At 35.5% G+C, this 17,995-nt stretch overlaps 1 protein-coding gene and 1 long non-coding RNA gene across 2 annotated transcripts in view; one reads left to right on the top strand and one right to left on the bottom strand.

Moving 5' to 3' along the window:
- LOC131077903 (probable LRR receptor-like serine/threonine-protein kinase At1g56140) overlaps nt 1-17,995 on the top strand; it is a 127,703-nt gene that overhangs the window by 76,815 nt on the left and 32,893 nt on the right. The window contains exon 13 of the mRNA XM_058015496.2: nt 11-76. Coding sequence (XP_057871479.2) covers nt 11-76 — 66 coding nt within the window. The remainder of the gene's footprint in view (nt 1-10; nt 77-17,995) is intronic.
- LOC131077904 (uncharacterized) overlaps nt 6,192-17,995 on the bottom strand; it is a 44,286-nt gene continuing 32,482 nt past the window's right edge. Inside the window, exon 3 of the long non-coding RNA XR_009113671.2 lies at nt 6,192-6,439. This is a non-coding gene — a long non-coding RNA (uncharacterized LOC131077904). The remainder of the gene's footprint in view (nt 6,440-17,995) is intronic.

Here is a 17,995-nt window from a genome sequence, read left to right as displayed (position 1 = left end):
ACAATCGCAGCTTTCTTGGAAATAATAATCTATTTGGGAAGCTTCCTTCACAGATGAGTTCATCACTTATGTACATGTAAGATCTCTCTCTCTCTCTCTCTCTCTCTCTCTCTCTCTCTCTCACACACACACACACACACACACACACAATTCACAAAGATATGTCATACTTGTAAATTAGTTCATATAATATGCATGCATGTTCTCAATGACTGACTAAAGTACATGTCTCAAGATACTTGCACATAAATAATTTAACAGGGAAAAGAAGGTTGGTCTTATCATTGGTTGCTACTTAAATTCCAATTGAAGGATACGATGTGTGCACTAAAAGAAATAAGATCCAACAACGTGGCAAAGTATAACAAAGAAACTTAAACTAAACGCTAACATAGTTTAGTTCAAACTACTCATTTATAGTGTCCCGTTACTCACCATGGGAGAAATCTCCTCCAAACCACCATCCTTTGAAGACCATTCACTTTTGTTTTGCAAGGTGTAAATGTTACGTGCATGAAAACATAATAAAAAGGCAGTTTGGTACAAGAAATTCTAGACAATGATATAAACTAATATTGTGAACGGCTAGGATTTTTTCTAAAACCAGAAAAAAATAAGGTTGATAATTAAAAAACCGAAGCATAGAAATTACATTTTGCTCCAAAAAGAGCCATACGTGCTTACAAAAAACAAACATTCTGAGAACAAGATTTTAATATGGAAGGTAGAAAATGGTGCAGGTGAAAATCTTCATTCTGCATTGCCCTTCATCTCCAATTCTTTGTTAATGCTGAATTGTATCTTGTTGTAAACACCAGCAGACATATTTTCAGTGATTGAACAATGAGGGTTTTTGGCATATTATATAGGTGAAGTAGATGTCTAGCTTCAGTACCACATATTTTTTTTCCTTCATAGATTACCTTCAATGTAAAATTTGTTTAAGCATGATGCATTTATGTATAGAAGCTCAATCAATACTGTTTAATTGTAGTAGGGAATCTTAGATCGAAACTATTGAATTACCTGTGAATTTCTCCAACAAATCTAGGAACCTTTGCTGGAGGAAATTAAGCCTCGTATTGATATATATCACAGCTTTGAAAAGTCATTGTTTACATGGACTTTTACTTCAAGCTACACTTCTTCCAACCTTCCAACACCCGGGAGTTGTCAGACTCTATATGTTATTTTATCACTTGGTCTAATTCTATGTTTTTAATAAACAGTTACTAGCCTTGGTATGTCACTTTCTCCAAAAGTTATGGTGTCATTTTACTGATTTTCTTCAACATGGTTTTACTTCATTGGACAAACAGATTCACAACTCTTACAACCTATATGACCTCCTTTTCTTGGAGTAAAAGCAATTTACTCGGCATGACATTCTCAAGTATCATTTCTATTGCACATGTTAGACACACTTCAACACACTAGGTAAAACCAATACATGTGCCATTGAAAGATTCGCTTTGTGTTGGTGTTCTTCCCTCTACCTTTAGTCACTTTTTCTTTTGAGCCTTCTCTCTTGTCATCACATGACTCACCAGAAACTTGGACCAAGGGAACATTGAAATCAAATTATAGGATGTAAATTCCTTCTTCCTCAGTTTTCTGCAGCACCACATCTATTGTCCTCAAACTGACACAAATTGGCATGCATCCATAATGAGACTGATCTGACCCAGATTGGTACCTCACAGTCAGCCCTTATTCCAATTGAGAACCTCCATTGCATAGGTCTTGGTGGTCAAAATTCATGTTTTCTATTGGGAAGTCATATATGGACAAGTTATTACTGTATATGTACTAAATTTTAATTTAGTGGATCCATACTTACGTGGAATGTGGAGAATAGGGGATCTTGTTATTGTGTATGCTTAAAAATTTTCATAATTGCATACTAATCAATGGAACCACCTATGTGTAGATTAAGGAATCCAATATCCACAAATGAATATGATTTATAACTTGCTACAAATTGATGGCAGAAAAGTGGTACAGACATGTGGGGATCTTCATTTAACTGTAGTGTAAAAACATACTACTTTTTACTATTTAAAATAGCTTTTGTAAAGTGAGTTGCCTTCCTTAGTCAACATATGAAAGTGAACCATAGATATTGATCTCATTTAAGGTGTTAGCTACTCTCAACTTCCTTGATTGCCTTCCAATCTATAATGTCCACCTGTTGGTTGAAAATTTTGTACACCTGGGAAGATGTGCAAAATTGTGGTTTCAACCATAGCGTGTGAGTATAAAACTCTCCTAATTTAAGGGAAGGCTCCCCCTTTTATATTATTACTAACTAAACACTAATCTAACTTGGGTGGTACAACATCCTTTTCTCTTTTTTCAAAAAAGATGATATTATTTTCTCTTCCTAGAAAAGAAATAGCAGTTTTGAAAACAAATACAGTAGCTTAAAGAAATAACAAGAATGCTTAAAACAAAAAGGAAGTGAAGTTTCCATGAAATCTCAAAGTCTTCCGTCACTTCCCTCGGGACGAGAAAATAGAAACAAAGCACAAATTCACCTTTTCAAAATGATTAAAACTAGAATAATATACAGCATATAACAACACAAAGTCTACGAATATGATGTACCTCTCAACTACTTAAAATGGGAACAACCACAAGCACAAAGTCTTGCAACTCTTCTCATCTTTGAACACTTAACTACAATAATTTAACCCTTAATACTTATGGCACAAAGTCTACAAGAAATCAGATCAAAGCTACTTTCAACAATCTCGTTATAATCTCAAGCAAGTTCAGAAAAGTATACCACTATGATACAAGAACACAATGGATATAAGGGCAAGACTTCAACCCAAAGTTTGAAACTTAAAAACCTTTTTGATATTACTTAAGAAAACAATTTACAAGTATGAAGCACAAAGTCTTTATGATTGTAAATTTCTACAAAGTTTTCTTGCTTGCTGAAAAAGAAAAAAATTATATAGAGCACCCTCCAATATATATGGGAGGGGCTAAGAGAAAAAAGTGGGAGAAGTCCAACTAACTAAGACTTCTTCCACAACTAACTATGACTTATTACAAATTACAGTGTTTTTGAACTTATTGCAAGTTAAAAGAATGCAAGTAACTATGACTTATTACAAGCTACAAGAATGCAAGTAATGTGACTACTTGCAATTACAATTTTTGTCATTACATGTAATTTGTCAAAGGGAAATTACAAATGCATAATTGAAACTAATCTATGTGTCCAAGACACGACTCTATTTACATCATCCTCTATCTAAGAGGTCTTCATGTTGCTACAAGATGTTGGAACTTGAAGTATTTGACATCGGTGAAGATATTTATCTAGGAGCAACAACTTGTATCATTTGAACATGAATGGTAATGACAATAACCTGATGAGGATCAACCACTAAACTTGAAGATAATGAACATTCTTCATTGGCTACTGTGATAGTGAAAGTCACTACTTTTTACCACCTAGCGCTGCTACAATGCATTCCTCTACTGTATTACTCTGTATGAACCATGTTGGTTCTAACTTCTCTGAAATGCTATTACTGATTTGTTTTTGTGTTTTTCAAGGGTTTTAGATAATTAAAACAAAAACAACACTTTTGTCAGGCAAGAAATGCACATAAAACTAAATTAGAATGGAATTGGGAGCAACTGCAACTATATTATGAATGAGATAACTACTACAATGAATTCTACTACTAATTGCATACCCGTAAATCCTCAGCTTATTTTAAATAAAAAATTCTGACAGTTGCCAGCCAAAACTATGAATCTGACCAAAATGGACGTACAAGTCCAGAATGCACTTTCTCCATCTTTGAAAGGCTAAGATACCGGTTCTTCCCCTTTTGACCTGGGTCTGGGTCCTAGTTCTTACCCGGTCCTGGTTCTCCTCGGGTTCTCCCTGGGTTCCTCATGGGTCCTTCCCAGGTGGTCGGGTTCCCTGTGGGTCCTATGACGCAAGACCCACAAGGAACTCGGCCACCTGGGAAAGACCCGGATGGAACCCAGGTCGAACCCAGGAGGACTCACGTGAACCCAGGCCCGTGGGTTCCCAAAAACAGGGCCCACGGGTCAAAAAAACAATAAAAAAAGACTTTTTAAAATAATTTTTCTATAATAAAACTCTAATTCGCCCCTTTATGACTTTTTAAAAAAATATTTGAAATTTGAATATTATCTTTTTTTGCAAATTATGAATATGATATGAAAGATCCCTGATAGATCTTTGCTGTTAACCTACTGTAATTTTTTTATTTTTAATTTTGTTTTCCTGTTTATTTAAGTTTTTCTTACAGAACTAGACAGAAGTGCAGAAAGGGTTGTTTGTTTTTGTGTTTTTGATTGTTTAATAGCATAGGAAGGAATAGATAACAGCAAATATGAAGCAATACTGAAATAAATGAGGTATACAGCAAAAGTCAGAATTATTGCAAATCGTACCAAGCAGATTTGTCTGAATTACAAAGCCAAACAATGAATCCAATGTATTTCCCAAGCTCTCATACAAATTCAAAGTCAAACTGGAAGATGAAGAATGTTCTCCAACCCCACATACACTAGAAGTGAATACAAGCAATACCCTATACACCACGTGGTGTATTTGCTGCAAATGGCATTCCTCCAGCTGCAATGAACCACGTCTCCACTGGAAAGATGGTAGGCCACGCTGAAACCCTACTGAGAATTGATGCCTCTGTCCTTAATCACCACACACAATGCCTTATAAGTCCGGTGCCAAAGATTGCTGAGGGCTACGTCCCAGCCAATCCTAATCCTGGGGTTTGCGTCCCAGTCTAGAAATCGCTCTCCAGAGCAAATTCATACAAGTTGTCAAATATGCAAAAGATGATGATAGAATGAAGCTCCTATCCCCTTATAACCCCTCTCAATTGCAAATCGAACCCTAATTGTCTCCAAGTGGCATGGTCTAGTGGAAATGTTATAATTTCTTATTTTAAAGTGGTCATGTTACTAGAAAATGACCTTTTTCCTCATAGACAGAAATCCGCTCACTGAATTGCCCTGAGACCAAAGAGAAAGATTTAAAGAATTTCAAGATCTTTCCAACGAGCTATCACACAATAGGGTGCGCATCCAGATGAGGCCAAAAATCCCCTTATTACTCCAAAATGGCTAACAACTTAGCCTTATTTAATTATTAAACGCTAACTTAGGAAATATTAAAAATATAACCCAAATAGCCATAAAATGCCCAACTGACATTACAAACCCTAAAATCATCCTGTCACCTGTCTGTGACTGAAGTCAGAAATCAAGGATTCACTGGTAGTCTCATCCCTAAAATCTAGGGATGCTCCTAAAATTTAGGAAACAAGCCCAATCTCTCTGAAACTGAACCCAAAGAGGCATCTCATGGAGACCCAACCTTGGGCATGATCAAACCTCCTAAAAAGTAGGAACTGCCTCCTAAAAACAAGGAATGTCTCCCAACTGATCAATAACTGCTAGAATACCAAGTCTCCAACACTGAATAACCATACCGGGTCTCTGTCCAACCCTGTCAGCCTACAAGACCCCATAATAAGCTGACTCACATGTCTCTGCTAGACTGAGCTAGAGTGGGGACATGACATGATATTAGACTTTAGTTATTAGTTTACTGATTACATTTGCGATATATGAATATTTATTGGCATTGGCAATTATGGATTTATCATTTATCATTTATGTATGGAAAGTCACATTGTATATTTTATTTTTGTATGAATTGTATATATTGAACATATATATATAATATATGTGTATATATATATATTGTAATGTCCCTACTAGTTAGAGATCATTGTCCTGCAAAACAGATTGTTAGAACACAACAAAAATATATACATAACTAATCTAATTTGCAATTATAGCTCAATTACTTAATTAACACTAATTTCAATTCTTAAAAATAAAAAGGATACGAATGCCATACGAAGATATGTCCTTAGGCAGTTGTGAAGCTCGCCTTCTTGGAACCCATCTTGGTTCCAAGCCATCCAGGGAATTGTTACCTATTTTTCGCTTCTAGCTGAAAAATAGGTTAAGAGATGCTAGTTTTTACAAAAAGAAACAAGTATGTACTAATTCTCTATTTTTGTGTTTCCAACTGCACTAAGGAGTGAGCTAAAGATGGTATTTTTAAATACTTCTAGTTTGTAACAACAAAAGAGAGAGACATCTCATCAAAAGGAGAAGTATTTTATTCATATTCAAACATGCGTCCCACACAAAGAGCCGTGAGACTAGCTACATGCATCAAGTGCAGAAAGGAAATATACAGATATGTATACATAAGTACAAAAAGTGAAGAAGGCATGTTGAGAATGGAACCAGTCATTGCCTGAATGACTGGAACAGTTGAAGTAGATTCAATGTTGCCTTTGTCTTGCTACTTAACCCTGGTCCGTATCTGCTTTCTTTCTGGTATCTACAAAAGAGTTAAAATATGCAATGCGTTAAAACATTTTGTTCTAAGCAATGGCTGACTACATTCCTAACATGTGTACTAATGCACGCATATATATATATATATGATCCCTACATGCATCAGATGCATATAACTCGCATCACAAAGGGATCTCGAAAGGCTATCAGATCAAAGGAAAATCACCATACATATGCATATTTTTGCTAACATGTTTGTTTCATGTGCAGGATTAGGAAAAAGGACAGCTTGCTGGTCATAAAATTCACAAAAATGAGTGGAGATGAATGAGGCTCCCACAAGGGTTGAGCCCAGCTCATGTGAAACGATAGCAAGGTCTCATACAATGAAATTATATCAGAGCTGGTGATAGAAAAAGAGTAACAAAATGCGAGTATGCGATCGCATGATCAGCCAATAAGCATGATAAGACTCTCCTTTTAAAAGACGTGGACAAGGTATTTATGCATGCTAATGAGATATGCAGTGCATACATAAAGCTATACACTAAGTATAGAAAATGCAACATTCAGTTTTTCAGACTCAGTGAGCAGCAAATAGTAAGGAATACAATGCATTTTCAGAATCATGACGAAGACATTTTCTAACACAATGCAAGATATCATTAAACACAATTACGAAGGGGATGCATATAATCAAAGATACAATCACAGTGATCAATTCACAAAGGCATGTAGTCATATTTCAGAAAGTGATACAAACAAGATATAAAGTCAGTATGGGCAGCAATCATTCACGCCACAGGCTACATATCTTCCATGACAGCAGGTGCACGAATCTTCAAACAACATTAATACGCTTTTCCAAAAGGTATAAGAAAAAAATGCATGCGAGGAGCATGAACAAGGCGTGCAAATATTTACAAATGATCATTAAGAGGACATTTTATGCATCGAGCCTGAAAATTTTTATGATAAATTGGAAGAGGCATGATTGATCAGATATTTCAAACAATTCCAAGATAGCTACATCCTTGCAAATGATATTCAGATTCAAGAGTATTTTGTGCAACAAAAGGTACCAAATATCTCAGTTATCTATGAACACATAGCTTATCCAGGCAAAAGTGGTCATACCAGCTCGGCTTCAAAGGCCAATTGAAGGATCTACATATGACATCTGGGCAATCCTCTGTTCAGTGGGTGAAAAGAGTGGCTGTTCCTCAGAGACAGCCACTAACATGGTACAAGGCTGCATTTTATGCACCAGATGGTCAAGATTTGACTTGTCTCTAAGCTTTAAGGAAGCAGTTTTTGGAGTTGTGAAGGAATTTGATATATTTTTCTGGAAGACTTGTGGAAGTTGCATAGGGAATGGGGAAAAGTCTGGTGCAAGCAGTCGTAAATGTCAAGATTGCAGAGGCAAAGGCCATGTGAAGAAAACACAGAGGATGTCGTTCGGGGTTGTTTCACAGGTGTCTACTTGCTCAAAATGTAAAGGTGAAGGTAAGGTGATTACTGATCCATGCCGTAAATGCGGTGGGGATGGGAGAGTTCAGTCCAAGAAGACTGTAAAACTTGAAATTCCACCAGGTGTAAGTGATGACAATACCATACAACTTTCTGGAGATGGAGACTCTAAAAAAAAAAAAAGGGGGGGCCCAGCTGGTGACCTGTATGTGTTTCTTAATATACAGGAAATGCAAGGAATTGAAAGAGATGGCGTCAACCTTCGTTCTAAAGTTACTATCAACTACACAGAGGCAATACTGGGAACAATATTAAAGGTGGAGACTGTGGAGGGATTCAAAAGTCTTGAAATTCCTGCAGGAACGCAACCAGGTGATGTGTTAGTAATGCATAATATGGGCATTCCAAAGCTTGAAAAGCCATCAAGGAGGGGCAATCACCTATTTGTAGTGAATGTTGCCATTCCCAAAAAAAAAAAAAAAATCAGTGCTGTGGAACACAAACTAGTTGAGGAATTGGCACATCTGCATGGTACCAGCAAGTCTTTCTCAATTTTTTCAAAAGCTGGAGATCAATCAGGTAAAGGAAAGCAGAGACAGAAAAATGAGTACATAACGTGAAGCTGCTGCAGAGGAGAATAAAAGTAGATCATTTTGGGACTCAATCAAGAATATGGCAAGGTCGAAGGGCTCAAGAAGCAAATTCAGTTCCATGAGTTTACAAGCAATGGTGTCACAAGAATATCTTTTAGTTGCTATTTGTAACCCACCTCGTACCTCCCATTTGTTTTCTCCTCCATCATATATTTTTCTATTTATCTGTTTCTTCTACGTGTTTAGAGATATTCAAGTTAAATTGAAAAGCCATGCAATGATTTGAAAAAAATACAAATATTCCTTCCAGACTTAGTGAAAGATAGCGAACCTGTAAGCAGAGAGAAAAGCCAAGAAAAAATCGTGCCCAGCAGTAGAGATAAGTGTCGAATGCCAAGGAGATGCTAAGAAATTCGCAGTTTTTAAGCTACCAGAATCATCAAATACACAGAAAGGAGATCAGGCTGTAAACGCCCCATAGGCCCAACACTCATAGCGGCGCCCAGCACCAGAAAATTTTTCTCCTTTCGTGCCCAGTTCAAACCCTAGCGGCGCCCAGCAGAGCTTCCAAGTGAAGTTTCCAGAAAGTTGAATGCAAAAAGAGGAGCGAAATGAGAGTTTTAGAATGGGTGGCTTGACTTTTTGGCTCAAGTACATTCCTTTTCAGACATGTTTGGGGCCAAAAAGGTGGGTTTTTTGAGTTTGCTCGACCTAAAATGAGGAGGTGGAGCCTTTTTGACTGCCTTGGAAAAAAGCTTATATACTAGAAGCCTTCATTTTGGTTAGTTTTCTTCTTCATTCATCCTTTAGCAGACTGTAATTTCTGAGTTCTCTCTGCAGGAAGGAATGTTTTTGTAACACATTTTTAGGAATTATAAAGCTTGGTGATACCTTTTTGGCAGGGATAATAGCTTGGCATACATCTCTACTTCTCATCTTTTCTATTATTGTGTCTTTAGTGTTAGTCAGTTCTTTGTGGTTGGCTTTTTGCCCCCCTTAAAATTGCACTTTCTGTTGATGCCTTATACAGAAATACATATGTTCTTGCAGGTCATAAGCTGTGTTTTTTAGTAATTATCAGTCTTAGGTTGTGAAAGGAGTTTTCCCTCTTAGGACTGTGATTATCCAGCCTTCTTATGAAGCATTAATGCAAAGATCATGGGTTGTTGGTTAGTGTAAAAGAGCTTCATTATCATTATTATACTGTGTATCTTTTACTTAGTTGGATTTCAACATATCATCTAGTGCAATCACCTTAGATTTAGTTTTCAATTTTACATGTTCTCCTCCTTACTCTTTTCCCTGAAGAAACCGTTAGTTTAGGTGCAGAATTTGAAAAGAACCAGCTTACTCTGGAGGTTCACTCCAATTTTTAGGCAACCCGTAGGCCTAGGAGGGTTCCCATGTGTCACAAGCCTGCTGAGTTGATAGCTTAGCAAACAGGGGTGCAAGTTCAAGTGATAACAGGAATCAAAGGTGAATTCGATTCCTGTCTTGGATGTAATTTCTTACACCCAAGCCATCCAGGAAATCAAAGGTTAATTTGATTCCTTTCTTGGATGTAACTTCTTACACCCAAGCCATCCAGGAAATCGAAGGTTAATTTGATTCATGTCTTGGATGTAACTTCTTACACCCAAGCCATCCAAGAAATCGAAGGTTAATTCGATTCCTGTCTTGGGTGTAATTTCTTATACCCAAGCCATCCAAGGAAGACCATATGTCAATTTCTTGCCTTGGATGATGCATCTCATCATCCAATTCCATCAGAGGGGACCAGCCAGATCCGTCTCTTCTTGGATGAACTTAGTCAACCAAGCCATATATATCCATATAGATATTCAGTATATACTGCCTACCAGGGATTATCATAATCCCTCCATTAGGCTAAGGGAATTTCTTCCCTATAGCCTCCATTCCCTATAGCCTCCATCATATAATCACATTAATATTACATTTTATAATTCATTACTATTTTCCATTCCATAATTTACGTCTTCATTTACATATTCTTTAATCTTTCTAATGGTCCTAAATATACATACATATTCTACATAGATTTCTATCTTTATTGCTACATTCATATAAGTAATCATTAGAGATATATGTATTCATAAAAATGCATTAATATATGTGTGTGTGTGTGGCACACACGTCCACACACATATATACCTTAAGACTTCTTAACCCCTCTTACCTGTACGTAGATTGTAGCCTGCAGTTGGAGTTCGCAGTATAGATTTCACCTGCAGATTGGGAGGCATACCACAAAGAACACAAATGTTACTTCCTGTAACTTGATAACAATTCTGATCTGATCTTATCAATGGTGATGTCACTAGATGCTTTTGATTCCTTCCCTTTATATCTCTCAATTTGAGGGAGAGGTCACACCTCTTCATCATGTATACCCTTTGGCAAGAGACATACCCTTTCACCATTAGCACCCTTTGAAAGAGTGCAACTCTTCATTATTTCTACCATTTGAAAGGGACACAACCTTTCATAAACAGATCTACACTTATTATTTAAATCAGATCTGCACTTCTCATTACCAAATTATCCCCTCTCTCAAATGAGGTTTTCTTCTCCCTTTTATATATCATTGTTGAGGGAGTCACAACTTTTCCTTTCATGTCGTTTGACTTTTCATTACCTTAATTAATTTTTAATTAATCATATTTAATTATATCATTTTATATTTTAATTTTATTATTATCATTTATTATTAAATTCTATTTCAAAGTGGGGATATTATCATCATTTATTATTAAATTATATTTCAAAGTGGGGATATTACATATATGTATGGACGAACCCGTACCCGTACCCAAGAAATTTTTTTTTTGTCAAATCCACGAATCCGTACCCGAATCCGAACCCAAATCTGAACCCGAACCGGTAACTTAGTTGAAAGGTGATGAAATAGCCTGAATAGTTTGGACGTTGGAGATGTAGTAGACAAACTACAAGAAAAGAAGGTGTTTCAACCCTCCAACCAAAAGTCTTATTTCTGGTCCACACATGCCAATAAAAAAATTGTACGGCCAACAAATAGAAATGGTACGGCTTCTTATTGAATGTAAATTGCTGCTAAAGATGGGCGTCTAAACCTAAATAAATGCCCTTCCTTTATTTTGTAATCTGCAAATAACTGAATGAAATAACCTCTGGTGAAGCACATAAAGACTCCTGAATGAAGCCCTCTCAATTTGCAAAAATTCAGTTGATCTTTCACAGCCTCAGAATCTTAGATCCATGAAGAATTTTCATTCTTCAATAGCAAACCCTTGTCTCAAAAAATCCATAGAGCAAATACAAGCAATTTCAAATAATCAAACATAATGGGTTTGAATTTCTCATTCTTCTTGTAACTCCAAAAAGCACAACTCCCAAAAAGCCACACCCAATCATTATTAAATACATTTAAATGTATTTAATTCATCTCCATAGTTTAAATTCACTTTTGGGCATCCAATTTATTTAAGTGACTTTTTTAAAAGTTACTTTATAAAATTTAAGTGACATTTAAACTAATAAAGTCACCTTATAATATTTAAGTGGCATTTAAATTAATAAAGTCACTTTATGACTATAATATAAGCATATAAGTTAAATAAATAACTTAACCACTAAAATATTAATATCTCCCTCTAAAAAAGTCACTTTATAAAATTTAAGTGACATTTAAACTAATAAAGTCACCTTATAATATTTAAGTGGCATTTAAATTAATAAAGTCACTTTATGACTTTATAATATAAGCATATAAGTTAAATAAATAACTTAACCACTAAAATATTAATATCTCCGTCAATATTCAGCCGTTTGATGAATCGTCAAAAGCAGGGGTCAACATTGAATAACCCCCATGTGTTCAAGAGCCTTGACTAAAAATATCACAACTACCAGATTGACTTACTATACACTGACTGCAAAGGTCCTGGAACTGAAATCAAGATTGAACTGAAGAAGTGAAACTGCCACTAAGACTCTCTATCCACTACGTTAGTGTACGAGAGTCCAAAATAATAGGCTAACCCATCAGTCATTGAGACTGACTAGAGTGGGGACATTAAATACTCCATTTGTCAAGTCCTCTCTGATTCATGGTTCATGATATTTTGACCCTCTATGTCCATATGACAACATACTTTTGCTTATTGTCTTTACATGTATTAAGACCTCTTGCAATCGGGTCAGGTCTCTAGGACCTGATTGCAAGTAAAGGAAACTTGCAATTTGAAGACAAAGGGTTACATGCTTGCAATCGAGTTTTAGAACCCCCATTGCAAGTTGCAAGAGACTTACTTGCAATCAGATCTTGGAACCCCCATTGCAAGTTGCCAGAAACTCACCTGCAATGGGATCTTGGAACCCCCATTGCAAGTTGCAAGAGACTTGCAATCGGGTCTTGGAACCCCCATTGCAAGTTACAAGAGACTTACTTGCAATCAGGTCTTGGAATCCCCATTGCAAGTTGCAAGAAACTTACTTGCAATGACACCAAAAAGTTCTTACTTGCAATGACAACAAAAAGTTCCTACTTGTAGTGACTAACTTGAAACCCGAAATTGCACAGAAAGCTGGAAAATGAAGGCAGAAACCAACCAAAACTTGCACAACGATGGCAAACACACCCCTTGATGATTTTACATTAACAAATGAGTTTTGAACCTCGTAAAATGTTACTTAGAGAAGAAAACTATGAATTTTAAAGAAAAATTCATAGGAGTTGTCAGTTTTTTGAAATTTCAAAAATTGAGACAACACCACCTTTGATTTTTTTTAATTTTTAATTTTTTGCAAGTTTGTTTCCCAATGAAGTAGTTTGTTGTTTGTTTGCTTCAGATTTTATTAATAATAAGGGACAAGCTTATAACACGGTACTTTGAAACATAGCATAGAATAACAAGAGCAGATTACAACTAGAATTCAATCAAACTTCATAGAGCATTGTAAAACATTTAAAATCAGATATCAATGAATAGCATTCTGAAAATTAGAATTAATATTTAATTTGTAGACCTGATATAATCCAAATAATGCAATTTTCAGACCTCCAGGTGAGTAGCAAACACATTCAAAGTCCTCAGAAACGTCTTAGTGCTAGTAAAAATCAACTCCCAAACTGATCTTCTTATTAACAAGTCAAATTACAATGCAAGGGTCCCTCCAATAGAAGATTGCAGAGCAGTAATAAATGCAGATTGAAACTCAGTCAGAAAACAAAGGGTAATGAGAAAGGTACGGCCTCTTGGAAGGGGCGATTTGGCCTCTAAATTCAGTGCTTCATCAAATAACCCAAATGAATAGTCAAAAAGGGTCACCAGCTTTGGAGAACACTCAGAAATAATACCCAGATCGATAGCAGCCAACTTCCCAGAGACATGAGCAGAAATGTGATGACCAGTACCTCTAGAAATGCACTACAAAACTCATAAAATTCACTCCAGCACTCTGAAAATGCTTCTAAACTTCTTCAAACTCAATCCACACAAAAATAGCACACACCACACCAATATCCATTAACTCACATCAAAAAACTGAATATATCTTCATTTTAATCAACCATATGATCACCCAACAAGACAAAATCATTGAAAGATCTGGAAATTTGAACACCAACCAGCTAGGGGTGGGTCTTTCACCACCGAAACCAGCTATCTAGCAGAGGGATTTCATCCTCCAACCAGCAAAGATTAACTCTGGAAGCATTCCAACAACATAACCTTAAGTTGTCAAAGCAAGCATAACCAAATGAGAGCCCAAAATGAGAATATATAAAGAGAGGGAAAATTAGGGCAACCTTTCATTCAATTTGAGTGATTTCCCTCCAAAACTGCTTTTTTTTAAAACAATATAAAATTTCCCTTTGAAGTTCAACTCCTTTTCATAAGATTCAAATAAAAACATGTAACTTTATTTCTCCATTCTTGGATCAAGAAGGCAATAACTTAATCTTTTAAAACACTAAAATATCCCCCATACTTTGGCATCCCCTTGAAGAAGTCTATTCTCGCCTTTAAAAACAACTTAAAGGCACCAATTTACTAGGCAATTAACAAGAGGGTCTCTCATGAACCCATTGCCCTCACTAAAGTCATAAAGTAACTTTACAATAGACTTAAGTGAAAAAAATCAAATCTCTCTCTAAAAACATTAGAACTCACCAAGGTCAAAATTGGAAAGTATTGCACTATGCTGAGAGAGGATGGAAGCTAAGACCAAGTGTTTAAAATAGAACTTACTAAAAATAGCCATAATTATTCAAAGCCTAAAACTAACAATACTGCATGTTGAAGTTGGGAGGAGACTAAAGCTAAGGACTAGCTGCCAAAAATAGTGGTTACTATAAATGATAACTACTAAAAATAGAAATTTCTAAAAATAGTAAGTTAGCCAAAACTCCCAACTAATCAAACGGTGTCCAAACTAACACTAACTAAAAATCGTAAATCCAAAACAAGTCCGAAATCACTCCAGAAAGTGTCATTCATATCCACTAATCCATTTGAACACACTGGCGACATCGAAATACTCCTTTGACCCTACTGACACCAACCCGGAAAGCCAACACCAGTTGCACTACAAGAGAACCTGAAAATGGGGACATTACACAATCAAGTTGATCATCATGACAATCAATGAAGTCAAAAGCCTACTTTGTAACTTTGACCTTGTATTAATAAATCCCTGTGAAAAAGAATGTCTTTTTTCCTATTAAAATGGGAGCAAATAATATGAGAGCACAAACCTTGCCTTAGGTTTTGATCTTCATCTAATAAGGTATGGAAACTCTATTGTATATGATTTGGTGAGTAGTGGAAACTCTAATTGCTTTCAATTGTGTCCTAAGATTTTTGGATATGTTGTAGCATTTGTAGACTGCATAATTGTCACATCCTCTTTTTTGGATTAACATAATTAATAATATTGTTTATGTTACATCTAGCAACTTCTAATTTTAAGGGTTACTTAATTATGTTATTATAATTAAAAGAAGAGGTGTTTTTAAATACTAGTACTAAAAGAAAAGATAAAAAACACTTTTTAAATATTAATATTAAAATAAAAAGCAATTTTAAATGCTAAATGAAAATAATAAAAGTTATTTTAAATACTTCAGAAAATTTGGTTTCTAAGGCCCATTTTTTAGCTCTATTGAAGGAGGTTCCTATCTTCATTTGAGATTCATTCATTCAAGTTATCCAATTTTCAGATTTGAGCAGTTTGTTCAATCTAGGACGTCCAAGGGAAAAAACCCTTGGATTGTTTGAGGTTTGAGAAGAAGAAAATCCTCTTGAATCCCATTTTAGGATCAAGAACAAAAAACCTTGTTTCCAATCATGGGTGATTCCATCCAAAAATCACAATTGCGCTGATTTGTGGAAGATTTGGATTCGACTACAATGCTCCTATAGTGTTTTTGCAAAAAAATATCATTTCATCACTAAAGTATATTTGAGGAATTATTTATTGATTTTTAGATTTTTGGTGAAATTTTGAGAATCATATAGAGTTCGATATGAGTTGTTTCAGTCAAACCTAGCTGAGCACCACATTGTGAGGGAGGAATCCAGTCATTTTGGATATTAGATCAGTTATAGCAGCTGCTGTTTACATCATTTCAGTCATCATTCATCAGCACAATGGCCTAAAAATCATATTTTGACATGTTGTCAATGTTTCCAAGCTAAATCTGATTTTCACCAGCATATTTTGACAGTTTTGCAAGGGTTTCAAGGGCAGATGAGACTTCACCAGCCAGTCATACATCTCCAGCAAGCCACTGTATCATCTAAGGTTTCAAGAAAATTCATAAAATATTATTTGTGGTAGTTTCCAACAGCAAATAAGGGTTTCTAGCAATTTTTGACACTTTGCAACAGTCTGTACCTCTATCCCAGGCTGTATAGCAGTTGTGAGTGAAAGAAATCCATAAAAAACATTTTGCTGTTGTTTATCATTTATGTACTTTCTGATCAGCATTGCAATAAAATACAATAAATTTTGAAGGGTCTATTATTGCTAGAACTGGGCATATTATCCACCTAGGGTTTATGGTTTGTTGACATCACCAAAATAAGGGTTTGAAAGATTTAATCAGTTTGTCTACTTGTAGGTTGGATTTATTTGTTGCATAGAATTAGTAAAACATAATAAAATATTGCATATGTCTAATTGGAGACTTACAATGGTATTAGAGCCTTTATCTTGTTTTACCCAAATCAAAGATTCTTAATCCTTTTTCTTAGTGAGGTCACCAAGTTTAGGAACAAATGTAATGTCCCCTCATTTATTGTACTTTAGATTAACCTAAATTTTCCCAAATCTAAAAGATAGGTAATTAAATTTTATGGGTATAACTTTGTATACTGGTTTCTTGCAACAAAGATTAGAGAACACATGAAATAATACTTGTAAAACTGAAACATATACCAATGAAATTATATTAATGATATCAATTCTACTATATTAGTTACTGTTTAGAATTACAATTTGTTGGGTATAATCAGTTTATTATATAAAGTCAGATTGAAAGTCAATTACCAGTCAATTTCCTTAGCCCATTAGGGTAGGCTAGTTGGATAGGGTGTCCAAGAAACCAATCCTCCTAGACCCAAGGGCAGATACCATATCCCCCTTGGATCCATATGGTAGGTGTTAGGCATCCATCATGGAGTGGCGTACCCAGCGAGGTGTTCTATCGTCGTTCCCCCTCATCACAACCACCTTCTCTCTTAAGCTCAAGAGCAGATGCTTCATCCCTCTTGGCTCCAAGTGGCAGGTGTTAAGCATCCACTATGGAGTGGAGTACTTAAAAGAGAGTCCCTCTTTACAATGAACCATTTATTATATTTATTCAATCCATCACATTATGATAATCAATTACATCTGACATACTTTTCATTTTATATTACATTTCAATAGTGTTGTGTATTGGATTGTCATTAAAGTTTCCTGTTAGTGTTACTTTGTATCAGCATTAACCACTTATTGTCATTTCATTATATTTAGTTTGTTATTCCTTATAAGAATTTGCAGTATTACCATAATTTGCATAACCTGAATCTGATTGTATTATGTATTCCTAAGATTATGTGCAGATATATATATTTATATGTTATGTCTGGCAGTACCGTTTGTTGGCTTGATGATGATTGTAATAAATTCATCACTTGTTGTCATTGATGAAACACTCTCACACACATGAGTATATTGACTACCAGTGTAACTTCAATTGTTTACACTATTAACCGGTATGTTAGAGGTTTATCTTTAACCGGTACTTTGTGTCAACCGGTATGTGCATAAGAGACAACCTATGGTTATACTAAGTCGGCATCAAGATGAAGATCCAGATGGAGATCAAGCGAAGATTCATGGACAATGGTTCATATGTTTTATTCAAACCGGTATTGATTGTTCCAACCGGTATTTGGTTATTTTTGTGATGAGTTACTTGCACCGACTACTTGGCAATTTGATCTGTTCTGAGTAGCACAATACTTGCTTGATTAGATCCTTCTAAG

Source organism: Cryptomeria japonica, chromosome 11 (genome assembly GCF_030272615.1).
Source record: "Cryptomeria japonica chromosome 11, Sugi_1.0, whole genome shotgun sequence".
Taxonomy (NCBI): Eukaryota; Viridiplantae; Streptophyta; class Pinopsida; order Cupressales; family Cupressaceae; genus Cryptomeria; species Cryptomeria japonica.
Note: the sequence above shows the minus strand (reverse complement) of the source record. Positions and strands in the feature narration are given on the sequence as shown.